The sequence below is a fragment of the Ipomoea nil genome, unplaced genomic scaffold, assembly GCF_001879475.1.
Source record: "Ipomoea nil cultivar Tokyo-kokei standard unplaced genomic scaffold, Asagao_1.1 scaffold0202, whole genome shotgun sequence".
Classification (NCBI taxonomy): Eukaryota; Viridiplantae; Streptophyta; class Magnoliopsida; order Solanales; family Convolvulaceae; genus Ipomoea; species Ipomoea nil.
The window spans coordinates 2,488,802-2,508,198 of NW_017616630.1; the positions used below are offsets into that span (position 1 = coordinate 2,488,802).

Sequence of the window (19,397 nt, forward strand, 5' to 3'; positions counted from 1 at the left end):
TCAAATACAGAAGGAATACAGTGCTATGAATGCAAAGGTTTTGGACACATCCAATCAGAATGTGCCACATACTTGAAAAGGAAAAATAAAACATATATATCAACCCTAAGCGACGACTCAGATAGTGAAGAAGATGATAGCAACACAAATTTCGTAGCCTTCACCGCTAGCCATGAAAGCAACAATAGCGATGACATGCAAGAGTTACTAGAGGCATACACTCAACTAAATGCCAAGTGGGAGCAAATCATCAAGAAAAATTTGGAACTCATGGAAGATAATCACTATTTGAAGAATGAAAAAGAACGAATAGAGAAACAATACAAAGAAGCTCAAAACGAACTATTAGACTTCAAAAACAAAGAAGCTAAACTTCTACAAGAAATCAAGGAGCTTACCGAAAGACCCAGGACTCCAAGCACAGACACTAGTGAGAATCATCAAACCGAGACACAGGAAGTGTCACAACAGCACTTCCGACACCGAAGAAGAATAAGGTGCTACTATTGCCGCAAACTAGGACACATCAAAACTCACTGCTACAAGAGACAGAATGATCTTTACTATAGACAAAACAACAGAGTGTGGCCAACACAGAACAGAAATAATAGTAAGAAAATCTGGGTAAGAAAAGACCAAAATGTTGCATATACCTCCAAAACAAACAAAGAGCAAGATATATGGTACTTTGACAGCGGATGTTCAAGGCATATGACTGGAAATTCAGAAAATCTTGAGAACATCCAGTACAAAAATGAAGGGCATGTCACTTTTGGAGACGGTGGAAAAGGACAAATTATTGCAAATGGTACCTTGAATGTCCATGGGCTGCCTAAGTTGTCAAAAGTCCTTTTAGTACAAAGCTTAAAAGCAAATCTAATCAGCATAAGTCAGCTTTGTGAAGATGAACTCAAAGTAGAGTTCTCTAGAGAGAGTTGCAATGTGTTTAATCAGAATCATGATTGTGTCATGATGGGAAAAAGGTCTACAAACAAATGCTACACATGGGATAGTGATCTATCCGGTTTACAGACAACCATCAGTCAAACACAATTATGGCACCAACGTATGGGACACATAAATTTTCATGACCAAGGAGTATCCCCAGGCTATTCATCAAATAGTGTGATCATTGATGATGTAACTCCAGCAATAACCACTGATGATGACAAAAGTCCAAGAGTTGTTGAAACAACTGTTCCAACACCTCTGACTAATGATATGCAGAATTGCAGAACAGAAACAAAGCCAAATGAAGAAAAGGATAAAAGTCATCCTACTGTCTTAAAAAATCAGAAAAATCATCCTTTGGAAAATATCATGGGAGATCTCAATCAAAGAATAAAGACTAGAGGAAAGAAACAAGATTTCCACAAAATAAAAGGAGTATACTGCCACACCTCCAAGTTTGATCCCAAAAAACATTGATGAAGCCTTAAACTGTAACAGATATACATGATTGGGGTATAAAGTTGAGCTATGACATATGTGAACAAAATATGAAGTTTGGATTGCACTTACAATGACTCCGAAATTCTGTCGAACAGTTGAGGCGCACCCAAATGCGAGAGGGGTTTGTATAAATGAATACAAGTACGAAACTAATTTCCAATCAAAACCCGTTACTGTCCGGTTATTATAATAATCTCCATGGAAGCCAATGACATGAGTCTTCGGGTGACTTCATTTTCTTGCTACTTCAGAAGAGAGCCTGGTGCGAAGGATCACCAGAAAATCAAAGAAGACGGGGAAATCAGCATCTTCAATGTATCTACCATGGATGAGCACGTCAGAACGGCTCCTCCGCCGTTTGATGACGGCGGTTACGGCGGATACGCGCCACCGTACCAATCAGCCGGGGGATTTCCGGGAGAGTACGATGAAGTGACAGTTGAGCACTTTCCTCAATCCGTCCACAGTCCCGATCCCTATGGATTCGGGTCGGATCCGCACCCAGCTTTCGAATCCTCTACCGTTCCGGTTTCAAACGGCAATGGAAATCCATATGATCTCGGAGAAGATTCCACCAGAATATTCATCTCTGATGGCCCGGTGCTTCCTCTTCCAAATGAAATGCATGATGCGGGCTTTGCCCTGCGTGAATGGCGAAATTTGATTTACAGATCCAAAACCACTTGAACTTATCTATGATCAAATCCTCTACTTTTGTGACTGTGTGGATCTACTTTACCACACATTGGTAAAATGTACAGAGACAGTGAAGAATTCTCTTCACTCACACATTCAAATACAAGTATCAAGTTTTTTTTTCCAAGAACTCCAGGAATCAAGTTTAGGGAGAGAAGAATCAACTAAGGGGGAGAAGAATAGGAAATCAAGCCACTATGAGATCAAGGTTTTTGCCAAAAATTTGACAAAGGGGGAGATTGTTGACTCAAAGTGTTTTGTCAAAGTTATGTGCAAAAGGAATACCAGATCTATAAAGGAATACCAAGCCTAAGAGGAGTAGTTATTGAAGAGTACTAGTTCTAAAGGGAATTGTTATTGAAGTGTTTAGTTCTAGTCTGATTAGGAATAGCTTTATTATTCACGAATCTGTTAGGAATAGCTACTATAAATAGGGGTTGTCCTTTCTTGTAAAACTCAAGCATTCAACATTAATCTGGTGAGGTACGAGAGTCTTTGAGAATAGGATACTAAATTCCCCTAGAAAGTAGTACATGTGTTTAGGTTTCAATAGTTTGGTGGGAAAGATCATTCTATTGTGTAATCTCAGGTTCCAAACAGTGTACTTTAAATATTGAGCTTTTAGTGGATTTAGGCAAGTTCTCAAATTGAGAAGTGCCTCGCAGATTAGGGTTGTTTGCCCGAACTGCGTTACAGATCTTTTGTGTTACAACGTCAGTTTCAACATCATTGTGTGCTGCGCTAATATATATTTAATTATCCAACAATTAATAGTTAAAAACTCCAATGTGCAATATAATTCCAAATATTTCGAACAACTGTACAAAAATTTACATAAAATATTTCAAACACACTGTACAAAAAAAGATTACATAAAATTCACAATAACACACTATCCAAACACATTAAAATTTCAAATATTAATGAAAAATTAAAGCGATGGCAGCATTATAATGTATGAAATCCCTTTTGATTTTAATATGTAAAAAATAAAAAAAATTACCTTAAAATTACAATGCTTGGCTGAGGGGCGTCGGGGCGAGGCTGTTGAGCGAAGCCGGAGGACCGTCGTGGCGTCGTGCGTTGCGCAAAACAGGAGAACTGGAGAACCATCGTGCGCCGCGCAGAACCGGAGAACCGTCGAGCAAGAGACTGGAGAACTGAAGAACGTCGTGCGTCACTGAGACCGGAGAAGCAGAACTGCAGTCTGCAGAAGGCTGTGAGAGTGTGATTGCCGCGTAGAACGGTAGAAGTGTAGAACCCAGAACAGGAGGGAATGAATTATGAATGGCAGAAAATCTGGGATTAGGGGGATTAGCCGATTAGGGGATTTAGGGCTATTTTATCAAAAAAAAAAAAAAAAAAAAAAAAAAAAAAAGGTGGGGGGATTTAGCCTTTAGGAGTCTGGTTCACGGAATGACAGATTATCTTAGGGAATGTTAAATTGCTGAGAATGTTAGATTATTGTGTTTGGTTAAAATTGGAGTATGTAATATACTCATGTTTGGTTTAGGGTTATCTTTATTAAATAAAATATTGAACTTGAGAAACAAAATTATTTTATATGCTAACCTAACATAATAAAAATAAAAAATATATAATTACAAAAATAATTATATATATATGTGTGTGTGTAATAAACTAACATAACCAAGGTTATCTTACATAACCTTAGAAATTGAAGGGAATCACATTCCCTTCAAAATCCTATGTGGAGGGAATGTGACATTCCTGGGGAATGTTAGATTCCATGAGATAATGTGAACCAAACATAGGAATGTGAGCTTTGAAATGTTATATTCCCTTGGTTATATTATATAACCTGAATCAAACGCCCCCTTAGGGCGCAAATTATGCTGTGGACTCGTGTCCACAATGCTTTGTAGACACGAATCCAAAACAATGTCGTTTTAAGGGAAAACGGGCGGCCTTTCACTTAAAAGAATTTTTTTGATTTTGTCTCACCGTTACGGTGTTATTCGTTTGTGACATTATGAATGTACAGTTATAGAATTATGAATGTAAGTTATGGAATTATGAACACAGAGCTTTGACATTATGAACATATAGTGATAAAATTATGAACATAGAGCTCTAAAATTGTGAACATAGAGTTTTGAAAATTATGAATTTACAGTTTTTGAATTATGAATGTACAGTTACGGAATTATGAATGTACAGTTATGCAATTATGAATATACAGTTATGGAATTATGAACACAGAGCTCTGACATTATGAACTTACAATTATGAACATATAGTGATAAAATTATGAACATATACTCCTATAACAAAGTGGTCTGAAATTATAATAAAAAAAAAAAAAGTGAAAGATAACGGTGTCACTAACGGTACCGTTACCGTGTCCAGCATGCATGCTGGACACAGGTCCATAGCATAACGATTGTTATGCTTGTGGAAAAGATTTGAATTGAGAACACTTGAGCTGATGTCTTCTCTCATTTCGACCGTTTGGACCTCGGCGCAATCATTATGATGTGAAACCGTGTCCACCTTGCAAAGTGGAAAGTGGACACAGTTCTATATTCATAATTACTGAACTATATATTCATAATTATAAAATTATATATTCATAATTTTTGAACTTCATATTCATAACTATTGAACTTTATATTCACAATTACATAACTCTATGTTCATAATTACTGAATTATATATTCATAATTATAAAGTTATATATTCATAATTTTTGAACTTCATATTCACAATTATTGAATCTCTATATTCATAATTACAGAACTATATGTTCATAATTATGTTCACAGCTCTATGTTCATAATTATAGAACTATATATTCATAATTTTTGAACTATAAATGTGACAACCCAAAATTTTATTTTATAAATTCGGTTTTAAGAAATTCCAAAATAACCATTTTTCACTCTTACAAAATTTTTGGGACAAACACGGTGCTTGAATAAATTATTTTAAGTGACTTTTTAAATAAATTCAACACCGAGAAGTTTTATTTCTAAAATCCTAAATTTTCGGGTACATTGCGTACCAAAGTTTTGAACTGGAATTTATTTTGAGTGAGACCGGGAGAAATCTGAGAAGCCTAAATCAAGTGTTTTACCTAGAAATCATTTTTGAGAAATTCATTTCTAACCCCAAACTATTTTGAATCTTGAATTCTAGCCCTTGGTCCATGATACAAGGTGGAGCCTAAAATTGTATCTTTACACTTCTACCCTCAAACCCTAAGTATAAAGTATAGGTTTCTTCCTTATAGCACTATTCATTTCCACTCAAATCAGCAGAAACCTTTCGTGCTTTCTCTTCCTCTCCCTATCATCTTCATCTCCTTCATTTTAGAGCTTCTACTAGCAAAGCCTAGGTCCAAGACTTGGTAAGGTTTCATCTCTTCTTCTCCATCTTCCTTTGTTGGCTTGTTTTCTAAGATGATGGTTTCTAAGCTTAGATGTATTTTTGGGTTGTTGTGGTTGCTTGAGAGTTGGAGATGGTGGAAGAAGATGAAACTAAGGAGATGAGTTTAGAAATGGTGTTGACTAGAACAAGGATGCTCAAGGTATAACCCATGGATTCCCAAATCTAGTATTTTTGCCCTAAGCTATGTGATTTAGTGATTCATGAGTGAAGATATTTATTTATTAGATGTTTAGAATGGTGAAATGTTTATTGTTGATGCTCAAAATGATGAATTTTGGTGTTGTGATGCTATGAAACTTAGTATGGATTTTTGGTATTTTTATCTGTGTTGTTTGGGTAGAAGCAGAAAATAGCAGAAGCCTCCCCACGGACCCTCCGTGCCCCGTAGTGGCTCACTGGTACGGGGCAACGGATCTACAGGAAGGAAATTCGTCACCCCGTAGTGGCTCACCGGTACGGGGTAACGGATCTACAGGAAGGAAATTCGTCACCCCGTAGTGGCTCACTGGTACGGGGCAACGAATCTACAGGAAGGAAATTCGGGGCAACGAATCTCCCCACGGACCCTCCGTGCCCCATAGTGGCTCACTGGTACGGGGCAACGGATCTACAGGAAGGAAATTTGGGGCAACGGATCTCCCCACGGACCACCGTAGTGGCTCACTGGTACGGGGCAACGGATCTACAGGAAGGAAATTCGTCACCCCGTAGTGGCTCACTGGTACAGGGCAACGGATCTACAGGAAGGAAATTCGTCACCCCACGGACCCTCCGTGCCCCGTAGTGGCTCACTGGTACGGGGCAACGGATCTACAGGAAGGAAATTTGGGGCAACGGATCTCTCCACGGACCCCCGTAGTGGCTCACTGGTACGAGGCAACGGATCTACAGGAAGGAAATTCGTCACCCCCACCCCGTAGTGGCTCACTGGTACAGGGCAACGGATCTACAGGAAGGAAATTCGTCACCCCGTAGTGGCTCACTGGTACGGGCGGGCAACGGATCTACATGAAGGAAATTCGCCACCCCGTAGTGGCTCACTGGTACGGGGCAACGGATCTACAGGAAGGAAATTCACGGATCTACATGAAGGAAATTCGTCACCCCGTAGTGGCTCACCGGTACGGGGCAACGGATCTACAGGAAGGAAATTCGTCACTAAGCCCCGTAGTGGCTCACTAGTTATGGTAGCAGAGTATTAAGCGTGTCATTAAGCCCCGTAGTGGCTCACTAGTTATGGTAGCAGAGTATTAAGCGTGAGGCCTGTGATTGATTCCCAGTGTCGAGAATCCTTTATCAATTTTAATTATGCTTGGTTTTGACTTGGAAAATTGTTTATGGTGGGATTTGAACCCCTAAACCCTTGTTTAATAATCAAAGCCTCTTCTACTTGAGCAACTACAACCTTCAAGAAATTATCTTGGTGTATATATTATATTATTTGGGCTTGAAGGTTTTATTTATATTTAAAAGTATTTTTATAGAAAATCATAAATATGTTGAGAAAGATTTGAATTACCAAAAGCTATGATTTGTCAAGAAAGCTCTATTTCAAGAATTATATATATGAGTATATATATTTTGGGAAATGTTATACTTGATTTTGAGAATATATACATATATAACTATGTATGAGATATATATTTGATCACAAAGATATTTGAAACTTATTCTTTTATTTTCCTAAAACTACTCAGATAGTAACATCGTATATTACCTAAGAGCTTTTGATCTATAAAGTATATAACCCTATGATCCGTGAGTTGCTCCCTGTGCAGTGGCGGGCCCTTGTGGCTCAGCTACGTGTCGTTGCGGACCAGGTGTTATGGGCCCTTGTGGCTTGGTACCTCGGGGCCGTCTTGACGCACGTTTGGGCTTTGATTTCGTTGAATTTGGTTTAGAATTGAGCATGTTATAGTAGAATTTGTGATGGAATGCTTCACATAAATGTTAGTCTGAGTTTTCTGGTTTTGGGATTTGCTTGCCATTGCCTTCCTGTTGATATTTGAGTATTTGAATAGAGAAGCATGAACACTTTGTGAATAAGCGTTGATAGAAAAGCATGAGCCTAAATGTTTTGGTTTTCGCTAGCAAAGCATGCCTAAAGTATTTGCAATAAATTGTTGAAGCTTCACTGCCAGTTTCATAATGTTGAGTATGTTTACTGTGAGTATATTTTTGAGTTCCAATGACATGTTAAATACTTGCTAAGTGTTAGTTGAGGAGATTTGTCAAGTTATGATTTACAAGAATGATTTATTGAATTATTGAGATTTCACAGTGATATATAGAAGTGAAGTATGGTTGTACGGTAATCTTACATTTCGAGCATATCATGTTTTATGAGTGTTGCAAAAATCGGGCCTAGGCGCTAGGCGGTCGGCCACCTAGACGCCGATTAATCGCTCTAGGCACGTCCCCAGGCGCCTAGCGATTTTTTCAACCTTGTGTTTTATAAGCGCATAAATGGCCAACGTGGGCCTAAGTACTATTTTCCAAAATTCATGAGCATGTGGTATGTCATTACCATGTTGAATTGAGAAATTATGTGCATTGTTTGCATGAGCAGAGATTTTGCATATCTTGAGATGCATGGGTGATATATCTATCTATAAATCTATGGTGAGGAAAACAGTTTTTGGAGGACCGTTTGTGTAACGCCCCTGATTTTCAACAACTTTTAAAACCAATTAAAGCTTAAGAAAGAGATAAAGTCTGCTCATTAAGATTAAATTAAGTGGAAGCTAATAAACAAGTACGGGAGATGTTATGCCACACCTACACATCTATAGCTGCACATGCTAAGTCTAACCAAAACGTCATAGTCATACTTATAAAAATCCACGGCTCACAGGCTACATGTCTAGCTAAAACAAGTCACAAGGAGCTACACTAACTAACGATCTGCTAGCGCGCTCTCCAAGATGCTACTCAAAACCTGTAAAGCAACATAAAGATAGGGGATGACACCCGGTCAGCGAACATTGCTGGTAACCCGTCAATACGCGTTAAATAGCATATATAAATAGTATAAGTTAAAACCATTTTCGAAACGGAATACAGTATATATCATTTCAAAAGCCATAGAGAAAAGTCAACTTCAAAGACTCATTCACACTCTCAAGGAAAAAGGAAATCAACATCCTTATGACAACAACAAGACAAGAATACCAACTGTAACCAATATAACTCGAGATGTATTTTACTGATCACAAAGTATAATACATCAAGACATGCTCATTAGCAAAGAATAGACATACACACATTGGCAACTACATGCCACAGTGACAACTACATGTCACAAGTTCTAACCTTATGCCCTGTTCCAACCTTATGGCTACCCCGGCCTTATTTCAGTTCCAACCATTACCTCCTAGTGCCACCCTGTACTTTTGAGTCCAACCTTTTGCCTCTGAGGACCGTCGTCCCCACCGCCGACACTCCTATTCACCACCGATCTCTCAGTACACGAGGGTACCATTCAATATCATATCACAAAACCGCCAATCTCATGAGCAAAGCTCAAATAACAAACCACCAATCTTAATCATGGCCACACGAGGACCTCATCATTACCAAGAAGACTAAGGCCCCATAAACCTTAATCAAGCATCAACCAAAGGGTACAACGATTACATATGTTCACATCATAAGAATCAATCAACGGATCACAACAAAGATATGAAACAATACTCAAAAACGAAGGATTACAATCCGACACCAAACGATGGTCAACACAAGTTGCCAATCTCACTAGGAAAGAACAAACCGCACACACTAGCATTTCAACATCAAACTAGCATGCTTATCAAACGGGTAAACCAAAAGTAGTTCCATAGAACATACAAGACTCAACATCAATCCAACGAATCACAAAGGTGGACCACAAGCACGATTCAAGACACCAAATCCTACGTGGATTCCTAACATACCGTTCTAGACATACGAAACATCAAAAAGACACTAAAATCGCCCAATAAAACAATATCGGGAGGTCAAAACATCAATACCGAGTCAAAAGAATCACGGGGAACAAATCCCCGCCACAATCCATATATGTTCCCCGCGGGTACACACCCACGATACCACGTTCCTCGCGGGTGGGGCGGCGGGTGGTGCCCTGCCCGCGGGTACCAACCTGTACTCCAAAATATCCCTTCGGGGATTTTCAACAAGTCCAAATTCAAGTCCAAAACACCCAAAATCTTACACAATACAATAATATGACTTGAACCCAAGAAATAGCCAAGCAATGACATACAAGAACCCTAAGAACAAGCTCTAAACATGCATTACCACAAGACAATGCATCAAATCTCACATTTCAACACAAGAATCACAAGTAGAAGCCAAGAAATCATCATATAAGTAAGAAAATAGGTTTTGTAAAGCATGGGTTACCTTTGTAGCCTACAACTTCACTTTCTCACCCTTAGAAAGCTTCTCCTAAAGTCCTTCTTCCACACCAACTTCATAAACAAACCAAAAGACAACAAAGATTTTATTTTTTTAGAAAAAAACAACTAAAAGGATGCTAAAAACACCAAGAGATCAAGAATCTTACCCTCACCTATGCTCAAGATTAGGAAAGTAGGAATCTTGGAAGACAACTTGTAAGATTTAGGATACCCAAATTTTAGCTTGGAGAAGAAGCTACCAAATTCTTAGAGAGAAGGTAGAGATTTTGTGTTTAGATTGTTGATGGATGAAATGAAGAGATGTCTCTAGGTTAGCTTGAAGCACAAACCTTAGGTAGAAAGACAACTTTGCCCTTACTAAAGTTGGAAGAATTAGGAGACAAGGGAACAACCCAACAAGCATAAGGTACCACCCTTTGACCTTGATTGACTAGTCAAATTCTAGTTCTTCGACTATTGAATTTTTAGGAATAAATTAACAAAGAGACTAGGATTAATTCTCTAATTAATCCTTAACTAGAGTTTGGATTTCCAGGATGCCACAGTTTGGACTATGTCCTTTCGGAGTAAAAGAAGAAGATTCAGACAATTGCGATCCGATAATCTGTAATGAGGCGTATTCCCACGTTACTAAGAGGTTGGAAACTGCCCGCCAGACTTGGAATCTTGGTCAGGGGGTGTGCACACTGATAGTTCGATACCTGATTCCACACAGAGAGAGAACCAACAGATTGGTTCTGTGGACGGGAGGAGATATTGGGTTGGCTATACGCCGTTCCCAATGGGTTAATTCACACCATGATGACTCCCTAAACCGTCCACGAGTGTGAGAAAGAGAGTGAGTCAAGAGAGACTCAAGAGAAAGAAAGTGAGTCAAGAGAGACTTAAGAGAAAGAAAACGAGTCAAGAGAGACTCAAGAGAAAGAAAAACAAGTCATTTATGACATCAGAAACCTCCACAGAAAAGTATTCTATTTTACAAACGAGTGTATAAGTATACTTATAGTATTGCACGATATTGCATAATAAGAATGTTTACACGAGATTGCATTTGAGTATAGTATTGCACGAGATTGCATAACGAGAATGTTTGCACTAGATTGCATAATGAGAATGATTAACCGAGAATGTATATTGAGCATGATTGCTTTAGTTGCATTTTGATGTCTTATATATCTAGTTTGCATGATGAGAACTTGAAAGCATGAGAATAATTTCGTATTGAATGATAGTATGCAATTACTTGATAGCATGAGTTTGTTACGATGAGTTTTGTTATGAGAGATATGTGTTGGAGTGGTTATGTTGATGAATTATTTATCGCTGAAGCATGCATGTTGATATTATAGGTTGCGAGCATATAGAAAGTCTGTGGATTATCTTAAAGTTGTCTAAGTGTAGAGATTGCTTGATTCGAGGTTATAAACAAACGTTTTTCCAAAGTATATACTGTAGTACTTTACAGGGTTGAGTGTGGTTATATTTAGCTTCGTGTTAACGGGTGTTTTCCTACTTGTCTACTTGTTGTTTTGCAAAACGCCTTTCAGGTGGGCCCAACATTTGAGAGTTGATCAAGTTAGACTAGCTTAGTAGATCTAGTAGTCTAAACTCTTTTTATCATTATGATGTTTTGATGATGGATTGTAGACTTATGCTATGTATTTTTGGTGATAGACACCGTGGTGTTTTTCCCCCAAGTGAATTTAAATTAAGTAATTTAAATGTTAGTTTGATTTAATGACTTAGTTTTATCCTTAGCCTGTGCAATCACCGTGGAGAGGTGGTTGTGGCGATGACATTCCCACTAGTTCGTTATTTAAGTTTGTTTATCCGCTGCTTAGCTTATCTTGATTTTGGTTTTAGAACTGTGAATAAGTTTAAGAAAAGTGGGGTGTTACAATATATTCATAATTATGAACAGTTTTGGAACCGTGTCCACCTTGCAAGGTGACATCCCCCCACCCCACCCAACATATAGCACGCCTCCATGCTAGGGGAAAAGGCCTCTGCCCAATGACTGCCGTGCTAAATATTGCATACGCGTCGCAATCGCCAGGACCGTTCCCGCAAAGCAGTCCGACTAAGCTGGCGGCCACCTGAGTCCTCTTTCCTTGCTAGGACCCATCCGCCCCCTACGGACCACCGGGGTGGAGCCGTCATAAGCATGTGCGCACCCCTCGCACCACCGTGCTCACATAGTCATACCTCTAGGACCCCAGCATAACGCACAACAATATAAGTATGTCCCGCTCTAATACCACTTTGACACGGGCATAGAGTCCGGCACAGCACACAATACCCGTGCAGCGTCCTGGGACCCCTTATACCCCACAGACCAACATTATCCTCATACGTGTCACACTGGTTTCACCATGCCATGGGCTCATCAGGGAAGCGACAATAGATCCCAACTAGCTGTGCCCTTCGAATCGCATCGGTCCCCTTCATAGTTAAGTCCAAGACAAGCGATAGACTCCCCAAACTAAATTGGGTCGCCGTGCCTAACTCAGCCAGACCTTAGCGTCTAAGGCAGAACAACCCTTAACGATATTGATGCCTCCTTCACCCATTTGGCATGCTAACCAGTTGCCATTTCAATCTTTGGGTCTTAACACGGTCACGGAAAAACAGTCTGTGAGCCTGTGACAGTAACAGCGCCGGAGGCACGACCCAACCAATTAAGGCAAGGAGCGCATTGCTTGCATAATGGACGACACGTTCGGTGCACACCCGTGGGGCGGACTGGTCAGCCCATCCCAAAGTCCAACTACGAGCTTTTTAACTATAACAACTTAAATATACGCTATTGGACCTGGAATTACCGTGGCTGCTAGCACCAGACTTGGCCTCCAATGGATCTTCGTTAAGGGATTTAGATTGTACTCATTCCAATTACCAGACTCAATTGAGTCCAGTATTGTTATTTATTGTTACTACCTCCTCGTGTTAGGATTGGGTAATTTGCGTGCTTGCTGCCTTCATTGGATTTGGTAGCTGTTTCTCAGGCTCTCTTTCCGGAATTGAACCCTAATTCTCCCTCACTCATCACCACCATGGTAGGCCACTATCTTACCATCGAAAGTTGATAGGGCAGAAATTTGAATGATGAGTCGTCGGTGCTATGGCCATGCGATCCATCGAGTTAACATGAATTATCGTAGCAATGGGCAGAGCCCGCGTCGGCCTTTTATCTTATAAATGCATCCTTTCCAAAATTTGGGGTTTGTTGCATGTATTAGCTCTAGAATTACTATGGTTATCCGAGTAGTAGTTACCATCAAACAAACTATAACTGATTTAATGAGTCATTTGCAGTTTCACAATCTAAATTAGTTCATACTTACACATGCATGGCTTAATCTTTGAGACAAGCATATGACTACTAACAGGATCAACCAGGTAGCATTCCTCAACGACGTCGCTGCTGCACAAGGCGCACGATATGCCCCCCTCACTCGCTCCTAGGAACAAGGGAAAACGAACACAATTGTTAGATATAGGCGATAGTTTCAGTCGTATAAAATGCGTCAAAAGGGACAGATTAGAGCTCGAGCCCCGTGCCCTCAAGGTGCACCGAATTATAGAGCTCGGGTAATTGATCGCGTGACAAGGCCGTGTCACTTTGCAACAACCGTGGAATGCTAGTGATGCCTTTGCATCCGTCCTGTGTCTGATCAACACTTGTTGCGAGGATGAACGCGCGACGAAATGTGAATACATTAAGCCATCAATGCCATGCGAGGTGTGCAACATATGAAACCATCTTGCAACAAAGGCCGTGCACGCTTGTGTCATCTTAAATGAAGAGGCGTACTTGGCAGGATGTCGCTGCTCGAGTAGGGATCCAACCTGACCGCACACGCCGATTACCACTCACGCACCGTCTTGCATCGCGAAACACGACATGTGCTTAACCGAGGACCGACAAGAATCGTGTTCGGACGAATCCACACACGAGCCCCCACCGATGCTGGTCGTCACGACAGTAGCGCCCGCGTCGATAGGTACGAAAGAAAACTGAATTCCAACTGAGATTGCACCGCATCTCCTTGCACACATCGATTGTTAGTCCATCGCACCGTTAAGTGAAAGCCCGCTCGAGGTACTCATGCCCCAACCGCCAGATGCTTAAACAACAATCGCTGTGCGCGATTCAAATTGGCAAAAAAAAAAAAAAAAAAAAAACTGAATTCTAACCAAGAACGTTCCACATCTCATTGCACACATCAATTTTCAAGCTGTCGCACCATTTAGTGAAATCCCTCACTAGTGATCCTCAAGCCCTAACCGCCTAGTGCTTAGCGAATGCTCGATGTGCGCAATTCAAATTGGCACAAAAAACCCGAATTCCGACCCTTAGACGCAACCCATCTTGTCAAACGACGCATTTGCTAGACAATTTTACCGACTTGTTTTAGCTCTCGCTCATAATTGAATCTAAAATTGAGCACCAACCTACCGACTTTTAGCTACCTCGTGTGTTGCCTACTTCGATGGGCGCGAATTCCCGCCTTCCCTCCGTCCAACGCACCGTGTAACACCCCCGATTTTCATGCCATTTTAAACTTAAACATGCAAGATATGCTAACCGTAAGCATAAGCAAAACACAGCGGAAGTCTAATTATATAAAACTGGAAAACGGAGAGTGTTATGCCACGTCCACACTAAGGGCATGTTTGGTTCATGGAAAATGTTTTCCAAATAAAATGTTTTCCTTGAATTTGAGGAAAACTAGATTTTCCTTTGTTTGGTTCATGGAAAACATTTTCCTCAAAAATGAGGAAAACATTTTCCATGGCCCCCCTTGGTATTTTGTTTTCCATGGAAAACAAGTAGGACAATTATACCTCATCAACTTTTCTTAATTACAATTATTATTATTGTTGTTATTATTATTTAGGGGTATAATTGTCTTTATACTCATTATTCCTTACAATTCCAAACTCAACCAAACAATAGAATCGATGTTCCTAGTAATTTATTTTCCACCAACCAAACAATGTAATTAATCTTCCCGGTAATTTCTTTTCCATGGAATTTCAATTCCATTTCCCCTCAAATATTTTCCGCGAACCAAACCGGGCCTAAGTGAACGCCTAGGCAACAACACCATCAACATCAATCTACGAAGTCTATCAAAAGAGGCACACAGGCCCAAAACATAACTAAAAGAGTCTAGGGGACTAAACTAGCCATCTCTATATCGCGCGCGCCACTACTCGGGACCTGAAAAACACATAAATAATGGGACGACGCCCGGTCAGCGAATGATGCTGGTAACCCATCAATACACGTTAATTATCATACATAGATAACATATACAAAATCATTTTCGAAATGGAATACTATATATATCAGTTCAAAATCATCAAGAGAGAAGTCAACCACAATGACTCTATACCACTCATAACAAGGATAAGGGAACACATCCCAAGACACATCAAGGAGTGACAACGACGACACAAGTAAGGCTCAAGGCGTATTCTACCATCACTCAGTAGAATATCACCCGACATGCTCAACACAAGAGAACAAAGAGACACACACTGGCAACACATGCCTTCATGACATCACTCGTCACGAATAGAGAAACACACATCGGCAACACATGCTTTCGTGACATCACACATCACGAATACAATAATCCTTCCTTATGCCCGGTTCCAACCTTATGACTACCCCCAATCTTATAGCTAGTTCCAACCATTACCTCCAGGACCCCTGTACATCCAAGTCCAACCTTATGCATCCGGGAACCGTCGTTCTCCCACCAACAACCACCAACAATTTCCACCAACAAGTAGTACACGAGGGTACCAATCACACACACGGCCGAAGCCCTCCCAAAACACATGAACCTTACACACAGGTCACAAACTCCACAATCACGTCATGGCCACCACGAGGACCACTGCCGTACCTTGGTGACTAATGTCCCATTCCATTAATCGTGCAATCCAGGTACAGCCACACACACAACACCATCATAGGAATCAATCAACGGATCACAACGAAGATATGAAACCATACTCAACAAGGAAAGGATCACAATCCGACAACAACGATGATAAACACAAGTCATCATCCACAATAGGAAAGGACAAACAACACACGCTAGCATTTCAACACCAAACTAGCATGCTTATCAAACAGGTAAACAAAACATAGTTTCGAAGAACACACAAGACTCGCCATGGTTCAATGAATCACAAGGTTGAACACTTAGCACGATTCAAGACACCAAAACCTACATGGAATCCTACCATATAGTTCTAGACATACAAAACATCAAGAAGACACTCAAATAGTTCCACAAAAGAACATCGGGAAGTCAAAACATCATTTACCGAGCTAAAAGAATCACGGGAACAAATCCCCAACCATCAACATATAAGTACCCCGCGGGTAGGGCCACGGGTGGACCCCCACCCGTAGTTCCAACCGCGGGAACCATGTTTCTCATTACTCGTACCCCGCGGGTGGGGCGGCGGGTGGTGCACTACCCGCCGTTCCGCCCGCGGGTACAATACCCTGTACAAAAATATCCCTTCGGGGATTTTCAACACCAAGCTCAAATTCAAGTCCAAAACACCCAAAATCTCACCAAATACAACAAAATGACTTGAATCAAAGGAATAGCCAAGCAATGGCATGTAAGAACCCTAATAACAAGCTCTAGATATGCATTTTCACAAGACAATGCATCAACACTCACATTTCATAGCAAAATCACATGTAGAATCCAAGAAACCATCATATAAGTAAGTAAAATAGATTTTGTAAAGCATGGGTTACCTCTTGTAGCCTAAACCTTCACTTAATACACCTTTTCAAGCTCCTAGCAAGGCTCTCCTTCAATCCCAACTTCAAGAACACACCAAAAGACCATAAAGATTTCATCTTTAGAAAAAGATACGTTAGAAAGCACTAAAAACACAAAAGGACCATAGATCTTACCCTCCTAGATGCTCAAGAGTAGGAAAGATGGAATCTTGGAGACAAACTTGGAAGATCTTGGAATACCCAACTTAGCTTGGAGAAAAAAACTAGCTAAATTCTAGAGAGAAGGAGGAGCTTTTTGTTTTGAGAGTGTAAGGGAAAGAATGAAAGGCAACTCTAGGTTAGCTTGGAATACAATCATGAGGTGAAATGTCTTCATTACCCTTACTAAGATGGAAAAGTGTAAGGGAACAAGGGAACTATTCACAAAGCTTAGAGTACAACTCATTGACTTGGGTTGACTAGTCAATTACTAATCCCCGACTATTGATTTTTCAGGAATTTAAAGAATAAATTACTAATTAGATTAGGATTAATTACTTAATTAATCCTTAAATGGAATTCGAATTTACGGGGTGTCACAATCATTATATTTCAAAAGAAAGGTTTAGGGTTCAAAACTCAATATAACCAATTTAATTTTTCTTACATATATAGATTGAACTTTTTACCTAATTAAATAATTTTAAAAAAAAATTCCTAAGTATAAGTCGGGGTATCACAGATACGTCCCGTCAACTTCGTATAAAGAGGCGGGCACCCTTTACGAAGCTGGCGAGACGACGGGGGGCGGGGGGGGGGGGGGGGGGGGGGGTTCCACCACTAGACAAAGCGAACCGGATCGGCCGACTGGCACCTCAAGTACCACCCCCCGTATAGTACATAAAAAATATAAAAACCCTAGTGACATGAGCACCTCAAGTACCACCCCCCGTATAGTACATAAAAAATATTAAAACCCTAGTGACATGAGCAGATATAGTTTGTCCCGAAAATCAACGAGGTTTTGGGGGTATTTCAGACATTTTTTCCCTATATTATTGCATGTCAATTTAGTTTAAAACATTTTAACAAGGCTTGATCAATTAGAAATAAATTTGGATGCATCGGGCAATGAAAACGATGATGTCCAATTCGGTCGTGCTGCTGGGCACACTAACCTAGCTGGCTTAGCCAAGTGGCTTGGGACAGTTGGGCTTGTAAGAGCAATATATAGCATATTTGTTGGGTCATTCATTAAGAAGTATAATAAGCTCTATAACAAATAAATATGATATTTTGGCAAGAGAACGACGTTGACCAACACATAACAGACCGTAGTTCTAAACGCAATCACAATCGTCGTCAATTTATGCCAAGGCATAACACATTGTTGTTCCCAACGTAGGAACCATTGTCACCCATTTTGGGCAAGGCATAGCACACTGCCGTAAGCAATGTAGGCATCACCATCAACAGTTTAGGCCAAGTATTGTCGTCACCCACCGTAGCACATCGTCGTTCACAACATAAGTACTTCCTGATGTTATGATCTCATTGTACTCCCCTCAAAAGAAGTAAGTAACTAAGTAATTGGACATTCTAATGTTGTGATCTCATTGGTATTCCCTCTGTATAGTTTAATAGATACTTACTCCCATTTATTTCATTGATCAAATAAATATAACATTTTGAAAAGAGAACAACATTCTACGACGTTGACCAAGACATAACACACTGTTATTCCTAACGTAGTAGCCCAATGTCACCCAGTTAGGATAAGGCATAGGCCATATAGCACACCTTTGTTCCCACCGTAGGAACTGTCGTCACCCAGTTAGCCCAAGGCCTAGCATCAGGGATATTGCACACCGTCGTAAAAGGTGCTTGGTTGGTTGGTCGGAAAATCTCTAATGGGTGATATTGCACATCGTCGTTCCTAGCATAAGGCCTATCGTGACGAACATAGGCACCGTCGTTCACAACACAAGGGCCTGTCGTTATCCAGTTAGGCCAATGCATAGCCTAACGGTCATCATAAGTACTTTGGCGGTTGGTCGGGGAACCTCTAATGGGTGATATCGCACACCGTCGTTCGTAACGTAGGGCTTGTGTAGCCCATCGTAGGCACCGTCGACACCCATTTAAGCCAAGGCATAGGGCCTATCATGCCCAACTTAGGCCATGTCGACACCCAGCTTAGCCAAGTCAAAGCACACTGTCAAGCCTAACTTAGGCACCGTAGGTACCCAGTTGGGCCAAGGCATAACACACCGTCGTTCCCAACACAGGGCCTGTCGTCACTGTCGTACCCTTGGTACATGCTGTCGACCTCTCGCCGGAGTTGCGGCGGCACAGTTTCTCTCGGAGATCTACGACAGAACACGGATGGCGATTGCGCAGGCCCCCTCACTAACGATCGCGGCAATGTTACTAGCGGTGATTGCAGCGACGACATTGCCAGCGTTTCTAGAGCATGGGGTTCTTCTCCACTTGTGGGTTTGTCTCATACCTCTTGGGCTTGGTCGGCTCATCCGCTCGAGGTTTCTTTAGGGAGCCTTCTTCTTCATGCCCCTTGATTCAGTTTGCCTCTTCAGCTTTTGCATATATGTCGGCTGTTGCCATTAGAGCGGCATTTGTTATCGGGGTCTTGCATCTTA

General features: G+C 40.7%; 1 protein-coding gene across 1 annotated transcript in view; it reads right to left on the reverse strand.

Annotated features, from left to right (window-relative positions):
* LOC109190628 overlaps positions 1–19,397 on the reverse strand; it is a 38,290-nt gene that overhangs the window by 4,479 nt on the left and 14,414 nt on the right. The window contains exon 4 of the mRNA XM_019341163.1: positions 3,163–3,447. Coding sequence (XP_019196708.1) covers positions 3,163–3,447 — 285 coding nt within the window. The remainder of the gene's footprint in view (positions 1–3,162; positions 3,448–19,397) is intronic.